General features: G+C 37.6%; 1 protein-coding gene across 2 annotated transcripts in view; it reads left to right on the top strand.

The window, feature by feature from the left end:
• RpS21 (ribosomal protein S21) overlaps window positions 1-11,511 on the top strand; it is a 38,459-nt gene extending 26,948 nt beyond the window's left edge. For both annotated transcript variants that reach the window (XM_053789076.1, XM_070094155.1), the window contains exons 3-5: window positions 2,028-2,099; window positions 8,231-8,286; window positions 11,485-11,511. In XM_053789076.1, the coding sequence (XP_053645051.1) occupies window positions 2,028-2,099; window positions 8,231-8,286; window positions 11,485-11,494 (138 nt within the window). In that variant the 3' untranslated portion in view covers window positions 11,495-11,511. The remainder of the gene's footprint in view (window positions 1-2,027; window positions 2,100-8,230; window positions 8,287-11,484) is intronic.
• The last annotated feature ends 576 nt before the right edge of the window (window positions 11,512-12,087 follow it).

The following is a 12,087-nucleotide window of genomic DNA, read 5'->3' as shown; positions in this document are numbered from 1 at the left end:
TTAGATAACACCTCAAAATTGCTATTTTTAATCAAACACAAGGTTAGAGTTTTGCTTTTCTCATCATGCACCATGTGGGGCATGATTTTCTTTTATGCTGTTTGCACTCACTGCATACATATCAAGGCCAAAATTTACTACTTGCAACTTATCTGAGTTAACTGAGCTCAAAATATAGATCTGCGTAAGTGACCCTGGCATCTGTAACGTAGTTCTGCGTAAGGGATAGTGAAAGATTTAAACAATATGTAAGTAATTAAAGTTTTGGGAAATATTTAGGTAAGGAAGGAAGGTGTCTCATGGACATGATTGAAATGCTTTACCGGCTAATGAGGTACCAGGCAGGTAGCTGGAAAGTAAGAAAGTAAGTTACCATATACGTGTATCATTCTATAACTGGAAAACACTCGGAATTGGTTTAAAATCTACAGACTGAAATTACTTTCTACAAAAGCAAGAGGCTACGTAGATGGAGATAATATGAATGAAGGTTCCAAGTTTTTCATTACCCTCCCATGGAAAAATAAACACATAAGCAGTATAATGTGATCCTTTATTGACAAAATTTTGCCCAACACATTGGGCTTTATCAAGTCACAAACAGATCTACCTGGGTGAAAGGTACATGAGTATTTATAGGATGGAGAATGCTGCATGTGACAATCTTCCGAGTAGGGTGATAGAGGCTAGGACCTTGGGTAGCTTTAAAAAGAGATTGGACAAGTATATGAGTAGACCTTCTGCAGTGTTCCTCCATTCTTATGTTCTTATGTGGGATAGCGATGAAGAAGTTTCTTGGCAAGGGATTCAGCTATGTTATAGAAGCTGTTGTTTTGGTTGAAGTTGTTGGATATACAGATACAGTGAACCCTCGGTTATTGGTCGTAATCTGTTCCAGAAGGTCGGCCTAAAACCGAAATGGCTGAAAATCGAAATATTTCCCATAAGAATTAATGTAAATACAATTAATCTGTTCCAAACATTTTTTAAAGATAACTATAGTTTTACATACACAGAACAATGAGAAAGAAATATAAAGCACTAATTTTACTAATAAATGAACATTGCATACCTGTATTGAAGACTCTTGTTGGCATATGGAAGAAGGCAAGGAGGGGTTACTTCCCTACTTTGTCTTTTACTGCCACTAGGACCAGCTTGAGAGTCACTGCACCCCTGTCTCGCAAAAAAAAACTGTCCACTCCCTGCCTTCCTGCTGCACTCCCTGCCTTCCTGCTACACTCCCTGCATGCCTGCTACACTCCCTGCCTAGCCCTTGTGGTTTAGCACTTCTTTTTGATTATAATAATACACTCCCTGCCTTTCTGCTACACACACTGCATGCCTGCTACACTCCTTGCCTCTATACCTGCGTTCCTTGAATTCTATCGTGTTTCTCACTTTCTTTACCAAAGGAACTTTACTAGGAACTTTCTTTGGGCCTATGGTTGCTTATTTCACAGTTGCACTCGATCAGTAACCACAAAAAACAATGGATTATAGCGAAATGTTTGGATGAATGCGCAGAGGCTTCCTCACTCACCCAGAGACACAGCCAGACTAACTCATGAACGCAGCAGAGTGGCGGGTGGACGCGTCCAATACAGCCAATAACCGGGATAGAATTTCAGCCCAAAAAAAGTGGGCAGAAACCAAATTGGCTGATATCCAGAATGGTCGATAACCAAGGGTTATCTGTAAGTGATGATTCCAGAATTCTTCGGTATCGAGTGTTGTCTTCTCTGGCAATAAATCTTGCATTTTTGTAGTTGTTTAGATGGTTGTGTGAATTTTGGTGTTGAACACAGGCATTCCATGAATCATCAGATCTGCCTATGTACTGGTGTTCTGAAATACGTGTTTGGAAAAGCTATAAAATGGCAAAATTTTCATCTATTCTTGGGTGACATCTTTCAGTTCAGAAAAGATTAATCTGTCATATTCTAAGGCTTTAAAAACTAAACAGTTTTATGTATTTAATACATCGAATGTCTTGACTTTTTTAATTTAGTTTTCTTTGTTTTCAGGTTGATGAGAGCACTGGCCGTATGACTGGCCAGTACAAAACCTATGCAATTTGTGGAGAGATCAGAAAAATGGTTTGTGGAATTTTATTTTGTTACACATTAAATTACTGTGCAGTATTGCACAGTAATTTAATATAAGTTTTGTTTGTTTTCTAAAGTACTGTACTCCCTCCACATTTGCAAAGAATGCATTCTACAAGAAGCTTGCTATGGGTAAATTTGTCAATAAAGAACTTTTATGTAATGAGTAGGTGCATTCTGATCTTCATGACCCCCTTTTACAGACAGTATTATTCATATTTTTTCTATTATTATTTTAGGTTAGTTGTAGTACAGTTAGTTGCAGTATACAAGTTTTATTCTTGCTTTGTGCATTTTTGCTATGTGTAATTTTGCTTGTATGCAGTGACCCTATCTCTACCAGGAATTTACTATTTGGGGTAAAAATTCATTCTATGCAATTGGAGATGGTGGTAGCTGTGCATTTTCACTCTTATGCAATCACTCGGGTATAGCACCACTTCATATTTGACCACTGTACATGTAAAAATGGGTTGGCTATATGCGACTTTGCCTTGTGCGCCATTGGCCAGGAAGCCATCTATCGCATAAAGCCCTAAGGAGAGATACCTGTTTATCAGACAAAAGGATATTATAAAATGTTACTTTAACATACATATATTAGATTTAAAACTAGTACAGTAAGCCTTCTCAACAAAGAATTAGACACATGTCATATCTGGGTATCTTTATTTGTAGATGTTTTGCCATCCAGTGGCTTTATCAGTTGACAAAGCTACTGGTGAAATGTCTACAAACAGAGATACCCAGATGTTTCACATGTCTGATTCTTCATCTTCTCAGTATTATATGCCATTTATGTACAGCTTCTCATAACACACAGGTTACACTCCTGAAAATGGACTTAAGTAAAATTGGTTTGTTGCAGTAAAAATGGGCTAACTAATACGAAGCATGTTTTTATCAGAAATATTACTGAAATCCAAGGAAACAACATTGTACTCAATATCATGGTCCATTACCACAAGTAAGCCAGTTTATTAGCAAAGAAAGACCCATAAGACACATACATCAGTCCCCCCCCCCCCCCCCACAAGTCGGCCGTCTCCCACCGAGGCAGGGTGACCCAAAAAAGAAAGAAAATACATTCATCATCATTCAACACTTTAAAGTGCAGGCATTGTACTTCCCATTTCCAGGACTCAAGTCCGACTATATGAAAATAACCGGTTTCCCTGAATCTCTTCACTAAATATTACCCTGCTCACACTCCAACAGATCGTCAGGTCCCAAGTATCATTCGTCTCCATTCACTCCTATCTAACACGCTCATGCATGCTTGCTGGAAATCCAAGCCCCTCGCCCACAAAACCTCCTTTACCCCCTCTTTCCAACCCTTTCGAGGATGACCCCTACCCCTCCTTCCTTCCCCTATAGATTTATATGCTTTCCATGTCATTCTACTTCGATCCATTCTCTCTAAATGACCAAACCACCTCAACAACCCCTCTTCTGCCCTCTGACTAATGCTTTTATTAACTTCACACCTTCTCCTAATTTCCACACTCCGAATTTTCTGCATAATATTTACACCACACATTGCCCTTAGACAGGACATCTCCACTGCCTCCAACCGTCTCCTCGCTGCTGCATTTACCACCCAAGCTTCACATCCATATAAGAGTGTTGGTACTACTATACTTTCATACATTCCCTTCTTTGCCTCCATAGATAACGTTTTTTGACTCCACATATACCTCAACGCACCACTCACCTTTTTTCCCTCATCAATTCTATGATTAACCTCATCCTTCATAAATCCATCCGCCGACACATCAATTCCCAAGTATCTGAAAACATTCACTTCTTCCATACTCCTCCTCCCCAATTTGATATCCAATTTTTCTTTATCTAAATCATTTGATACCCTCATCACCTTACTCTTTTCTATGTTCACTTTCAACTTTCTACCTTTACACACATTCTCAAACTCATCCACTAGCCTTTGTAATTTTTCTTTAGAATCTCCCATAAGCACAGTATCATCAGCAAAAAGTAACTGTGTCAATTCCCATTTTGAATTTGATTCCTCATAATTTAATCCCACCCCTCTCCCGAACACCCTAGCATTTACTTCTTTTACAACTCCATCTATAAATATGTTAAACAACCATGGTGACATTACACATCCCTGTCTAAGACCTACTTTTACCGGGAAGTATTCTCCCTCTCTTCTACACACCCTAACCTGAGCCTCACTATCCTCATAAAAGCTCTTTACAGCATTTAGTAACTTACCACCTATTCCATATACTTGCAACATCTGCCACATTGCTCCTCTATCCACTCTATCATATGCCTTTTCTAAATCCATAAATGCAATAAAAACTTCCCTACCTTTATCTAAATACTGTTCACATATATGCTTCAATGTAAACACTTGATCTACACATCCCCTACCCACTCTGAAGCCTCCCTGCTCATCCGCAATCCTACATTCTGTCTTACCTCTAATTTTTTCAATTATAACCCTACCGTATAATTTTCCTGGTATACTCAGTAAACTTATTCCTCTATAATTTTTACATTCTCTTTTGTCCCCTTTCCCTTTATATAAAGGGACTATACATGCTCTCCGCCAATCCCTAGGTACCTTCCCCTCTTTCATACATTTATTAAATAAAAGTACCAGCCACTCCAACACTATATCCCCCCCTGCTTTTAACATTTCTGTCATGATCCCAACAGTTCCAGCTGCTTTACCCCCTTTCATTCTACGTAATGCCTCACGTACCTCCCCCACACTTACATTCTGCTCTTCTTCACTCCTAAAAGATGGTATACCTCTCTGGCCAGTGCATGAAATTACCGCCTCCCTTTCTTCCTCAACATTTAAAAGTTCCTCAAAATATTCTCGCCATCTACCTAATACCTCCCTCTCCCCATCTACTAACTTCCCTACTCTGTTTTTAATTGACAAATCCATACTTTCCCTAGGCTTTCTTAACTTGTTTAACTCACTCCAAAATTTTTTCTTATTTTCATTAAAATTTCTTGACAGTGCCTCTCCCACTCTATCATCTGCTCTCCTTTTGCACTCTCTCACCACTCTCTTCACCTTTCTTTTACTGTCCATATACTCTGCTCTTCTTGTAACACTTCTGCTTTGTAAAAACTCTCATAAGCTACCTTTTTCTCTTTTATCACACCCTTTACTTCATCATTCCACCAATCACTCCTCTTTCCTCCTGCCCCCACCCTCCTATAACCACAAACTTCTGCCCCACATTCTAATACTGCATTTTTAAAACTATTCCAACCCTCTTCAACCCCCCCACTACTCATCTTTGCACTAGCCTACCTTTCTGCCAATAGTCGCTTGTATCTCTCCCGAACTTCCTCCTCCCTTAGTTTGTACACTTTCACCTCCCTCTTACTTGTTGTTGCCGCCTTCCTCTTTTCCCATCTACCTCTTACTCTTACCTTTTATCCACCAATACATAATCTAACAAACTACTTCCATTACGTGCTACATCATACCTTGTATATTTATTTATCCTCTTTTTCATAAAATATGTATTACTTATTACCAAATTTCTTTCTACACATAGCTCAATTAAAGGCTCCCCATTTACATTTACCCCTGGCACCCCAAATTTACCTACTACTCCCTCCATAACATTTTTACCCACTTTAGCATTGAAATCCCCAACCACCATTACTCTCACACTTGATTCAAAACTCCCCACGCATTCACTCAACATTTCCCAGAATCTCTCTCTCTCCTCTACACTTTTCTCTTCTCCAGGTGCATACATGCTTACTATAACCCACTTTTCACATCCAATCTTTATTTTACTCTACATAATCCTTGAATTTATACATTTGTAGTCCATCTTTTCCTGCCATAGCTTATCCTTCAACATTATTGCTACTCCTTCTTTAGCTCTAACTCTATTTGAAACCCCTGACCTAATCCCATTTATTCCTCTCCATTGAAACTCTCCCACCCCCTTCAGCTTTGTTTCACTTAAAGCCAGGACATCCAGTTTCTTCTTATTCATAACATCCACAATCATCTCTTTCTTATCATTTGCACAACATCCACGCACATTCAGACTTCCCACTTTGACAATTTTCTTCTTCTTATTCTTTTTAGTAATCTTTACAGGAAAAGGGGTTACTAGCCCATTGTTCCCGGCATTTTAGTTGACTTTTACAACACGCAAGGCTTACGGAGGAAAGATTCTTATTCCACTTCCCCATGGCTATCTTTATTGTTGACTGAAACATTTCACCTACATGGTAGGCTTTTTCATTCAGATACATAGAATAAACTGGAGGCAGCAGGAGTAATGGCAAGGTAAAGATGTAATCAGTCCATCAGCCTTGGTTAGAAATAGTTCTTGAGGTGGTCAGTCCCTCAGCCTGGATAAGAGTTCAGCTCCATAGTCTGGAACAGTGTGAAGCTGAGACATGAGGATCAGGTCTTATACTATCGAGGACGAATCATGGAAGGTTTCAAAGACGTTGCAAGAGGAGGGGTACACTTGTAGAAGCCAAAAGGCAAGAATTGAGGAGTATTACAACAAGCTTATTGGTCTATAGTAAGCAGGTCCCTCTTGAATCAACCCTCTTCACTCATAACTAGTAGTTAAACATTGAAGTTGTAGATGTTGTCCTCTGTACCAAGATACCGTTGTGTTTCTGTGCCAGATGTGTATGATGAAAAATGGTATATAATACCAACTGTTGCCCATTTCTTACTCATCAACTTGGCTGTATTATATACCACTTTTCATCATTCATGTCTGACACAGCAACATAATGTTATCTTGGTACAGGGGACATCTGCAACTTCACTGTTTAGCCACTAGTTATGAGTGAGAATGGTTGATTCAAGAGGAATTTGCTTAGCATGGGCCGGTAGGCTTACTGTAATGCTCCTCAATTCTTGCCGCTTTGCTTTTACTAGTGGACCTCTCCTCCTACAACATCTTCAAGACCTTCCATTCTCATGCTTCAACTTCACATTGTTCCAGATTACGGAATTGAATTATTCTCCATGCTTAGGGACTGACCACCTCAAAAAGTATTTCTGAGGTTGATTTACTGACAACATCATTTTTACCTTGCCATTACTGCCTCCAGTATTTGAATGAAGAAACCTACTGTGTAGGTGAAATGTTTCAGACAATAAGATACCCAACTGTTACACATGCATCTTACTCATCAACTTGTTGGTATTACTAAATATGTACCATTTTTCATCAAAGGTGGTTTTTTAAATGTATCCACTATTATTGATTATAAGTTTGCTTACTGAACATTGAGATAAGGTGAATTGGTCAGAAATTCATTGAAGGATAAGGATAATTCATTGTGGATAAGGTTCAAATTAGCCATTTTCCACAGTATCAGCATGAATCCCATTTGCAGCGATACATTGCTAAAATTCAGTATGCACAACATGCATGTGAATGCTTATACACAATAGAAGTTTCCTTCATTATTTCATCTTTCTTTGTTAATGCTTTTGACATGGGCAGCATAAGATGTTTGTTGTTATTAGTCCTTGAAAGTTTCTTTCTAAATTTAGGAGACAAGGTTGTGGAGACACCAGTCCCCAGAATTAACAGAGTAATAGATAATATTTCACATCCTATACAGGGGCTTACAATGCCTGCACTCTAAAGGAGGGGGTTCGGGATATTAGCAGTTTGGAGGGATATGTTGTGTATCTTTATACGTATATGCTTCTAAACTGTTGTGTTCTGAGCATCTCTGCAAAAACAGTGATTATGTGCGAGTGAGGTGAAAGTGTTGAATGATGATGAAAGTATTTTCTTTTTGAGGATTTTCTTTCTTTTTTGGGTCACCCTGCCTCTGTGGGAGATGGCCGACTTGTTGAAAAAAAAAAAGGGGGGGGCTTAGGCTTATTCTAATGTTACAGCAACTGTGTAGGTCTTATCAACCCATACTTAAGTGCCTGGGTGATGGTGATAGATTCCTTTATACTGAATATTTTTAGGGTTCTGAATCTTGACATAAGATTTTAAGCAATCTGGCTATTTCTTTAAATTAAGCTAACTTTTATATCCAGTTTTACTAATCTGATAAGCTATTCTTAAAACTGTAAACATTTCTATAGAGTACTCACATTCCAAAATTTTATTAAATAGGGTGAGTCTGATGATTGTCTAGCTCGCCTAGCGAAGAAGGATGGTATTCTTCCCAAGTGAGTACACGTACATGTTTGGCCCAGTAGGTGTAAGTCACAAATGTAAACATATTGGTGAAAGTATCTAACAAGAGCTCTCTCTACTATTGTTTATGCAAAATGGATACGATTACCAAATGATACTATTTCCATAGCAGTGACATAATTTTTTATACCTACAAATATTGTTACTGTGATTAACAATCACTATAATTATTTTGTATTTTTGTCATCCCAATTGTGAGCCCACTCATACTTTTTTGTGATTTTCATGGAAGCTGTAGATAAGAGATAGTGTACAGTACGTATTTGTATGTAGTACAGGTCAGCCATCACTAATCCGGTTCCATCAGTAATCTGGCACTAATTTCGCCTAGCATAATTTCAAATTTCAGGGGTCAACACACCAACCTGCCGCTCCTGTTTGGTGGCACTATTTAGTGCATAAGTCATTCCAATATCTTTTTCTCCATTTATTGTTATAACCTGCTCACTTTAGCCCTAGCCATGGTTCCAATGAATAAAAAGAAATGCTTCTCGTTGTGTAAAGCACATACACCATACATTGTCCATAAAAGATAAGGTGGCTTTGAAGCCATTGTCAGTTGCTATGAGCTCAGCTCACTCAGATAAACTGTGACTGGTAGATTTGGGCCTACTTTTGAGAGAATAGGTCTGCATGGTAAGTGTGCACTATACAAAAAAAATCCTGCGGCACGCAGTGCATGATGAGAAAAAACAGCAACCATGTTTTTGATGTAAAACAGTGACTTTGCAGTGTATTTTCATGTGGTTTTTTATGGTTGTATTCTCGCTTTTTTTGGTCTCATTTGATAAAATGGAAGAAATGCAGAAATAGATATGATTTTGATTGGTTTCTCGACGGAAAGTACATACGTACCTTGAAATTGAGCTCATAGTAGCGGAAATGCTCGACTTTTGCTGATGTTCAAGGGTAAACAAATGTCACCGTCCAATACGTGTCCAACTGGCCGGTCTTATGTGCAGCCATGAATGGGTTGACGTTATTTATACAGTTACAGTGGTACTTTGACTTTCGAGTGCCCCAACTTACAAGTTTTCTGAGTTACAAGCTGTCGCTCAGTCATTTTTTTGCTTTGAGTTGCGAGACAAAATTCGAGTTACAAGCGAAAAAAAAAATATTTACTGAAAATGACATTTGGCAAGAACACCGGCCTAAATGGCACAACTAGGGGTGGTTTTGTGATTTTCATGGAAGCTGTAGATAAGAGATAGTGTACAGTACGTATTTGTATGTAGTACAGGTCAGCCATCACTAATCCGGTTCCATCAGTAATCTGGCACTAATTTCGCCTAGCATAATTTCAAATTTCAGGGGTCAACACACCAACCTGCCGCTCCTGTTTGGTGGCACTATTTAGTGCATAAGTCATTCCAATATCTTTTTCTCCATTTATTGTTATAACCTGCTCACTTTAGCCCTAGCCATGGTTCCAATGAATAAAAAGAAATGCTTCTCGTTGTGTAAAGCACATACACCATACATTGTCCATAAAAGATAAGGTGGCTTTGAAGCCATTGTCAGTTGCTATGAGCTCAGCTCACTCAGATAAACTGTGACTGGTAGATTTGGGCCTACATGTGAGAGAATAGGTCTGCATGGTAAGTGTGCACTATACAAAAAAATCATGCGGCACACAGTGCATGATGAGAAAAAACAGCAACCATGTTTTTGATGTAAAACAGTGACTTTGCAGTGTATTTTCATGTGGTTTTTTATGGTTGTATTCTCGCTTTTTTTGGTCTCGTTTGATAAAATGGAAGAAATGCAGAAATAGATATGATTTTGATTGGTTTCTCGATGGAAAGTACATACGTACCTTGAAATTGAGCTCATAGTAGCGGAAATGCTCGACTTTTGCTGATGTTCAAGGGTAAACAAATGTCACCGTCCAATACGTGTCCAACTGGCCGGTCTTATGTGCAGCCATGAATGGGTTGACGTTATTTATACAGTTACAGTGGTACCTTGACTTTCGAGTGCCCCAACTTACAAGTTTTCTGAGTTACAAGCTGTCGCTCAGTCAATTTTTTGCTTTGAGTTGCGAGACAAAATTCGAGTTACAAGCGAAAAAAAAAATATTTACTGAAAATGACATTTGGCAAGAACACCGGCCTAAATGGCACAACTAGGGGTGGTTTTGGGACTTAGTACTAATAAAACAATGCTAGTGCAATGTTCTCACTGGAGGTAATCGTGTAATTATCTTTAATTATTCTACAAAAAATAAAGTTGCTAAGTTTTTGACATTTGCAAAATATCTTGCCCTTTACTCCTGCACAGATCCCAAAATATTTGGAATATTTCCAATATTCCACAAGCCAATTGTAGAACACTCATTTTTTTATGATTCCTGTCAATATTATTGTATTTACTTCAATAATAAATGGTGGACTTCATGAAGTAAGTCAACTTCTGAGATATTCATATATCACTGCACTAGTGATCTAGTGCAGTTAGCCTCTCAAAAACTCCATTTTCTCTTACCCAGGACCAAAGAACACATTATAGGAAGGAGCAGTAATAATTTTATATGCTTGGATTAGTCCTGGACACTGGCCATATTATGGTTTATTTTATTCATTCTAGAGTATATGTCATGTTTCTATGTTGTTTATAGTGTTTATTGTGTCATATTAGGTCAATTCTGATAGATAAATAAGCCTTAGAGTTGATATTAGCATTACATTGAAGTATTTTCTCCTGCCCCTGAGGTTGTTTTTTGGGGACTGGAACAGATTAATGGCATTTCAATTAATTTCAATGAGGAAAATTGATTATTTATTCTGGCTCCTATTTTGAAATTGGCATCTCTTGAAATTTGTGTGAAATTGGCCAACTTAATGATTTCTGACCACTTTATTGAGTTGAAATAGGTAAATAGGTGGTTTCTTGTACATACTCAGTTGGCAGAATAGCTATGAGTTTGGTAGACTGGAACAATGGAATGGGCTAAAAATAGGGAGTAAAGTGGGTGAAATCGCCGATGTGTAAATATCGCCTTTGGGTTAAGTAAATTCTAACCACTGTAATGTGTCACCCTACAGGTCGTGATGATACCGGATTAGTGATGGTCAACCTGTAGTAAGATTTAACTTGGGAAGTAATTTTTTATTGGTAATGCTCAAGAAATGTAATATAATGTAAACTAAACACTTTTTTTTTTTCCACAGGAACTATTAAAGAAAATAAATAGAAAATGTTTTTCACTTCCCTTGTTTTAAATATTTTATACTTTAGATATTGTAAAATTTTGATTTTGGCTACTAGGGTTTATTCCTAATATTGCATGAACATGCAATTGGAAACATTAATCTCTAGTATTATAGTACCTTTGAACCTGATTTGGGTTCATTTCAGCAGAAATTATACCTATATTGCAACTACATTGCATCTTAATATCAGGCAATCATCAGAATTGGTAAGATGTTGAAATTTTGATTTTATAAAGTTTTATTGTACTGCAACATTTTTTAAGGACTAATTAATTACTTTTTTCAATAACTTGTCCACAAAATCCAAAAAGTAAAGGGCTACTAAAGTGTGTCCTGCCCAGCAGTGGTGGTAACATTTCTGTAAAATTAATAATTTAAAAGGTTAAATAATACACAAATATATTTTATTTTAAATTTACAATAAAAAATAAACAACAGGAACTTTTTACAGTCTTTGATATTGCGTTTTACCCAAAATAAATAAATAACATTTTAGTTATACTTCGTGCAAACACCATATAAACATAGGCAATGAATAACCAACAAATTTCACGGTATTAT

The sequence above is a fragment of the Cherax quadricarinatus genome, chromosome 44 (assembly GCF_038502225.1).
Source record: "Cherax quadricarinatus isolate ZL_2023a chromosome 44, ASM3850222v1, whole genome shotgun sequence".
Taxonomy (NCBI): domain Eukaryota; kingdom Metazoa; phylum Arthropoda; class Malacostraca; order Decapoda; family Parastacidae; genus Cherax; species Cherax quadricarinatus.
The sequence above is the reverse complement of the archived record's forward strand: the minus strand, read 5'-3'. Positions and strand labels throughout refer to the sequence as shown.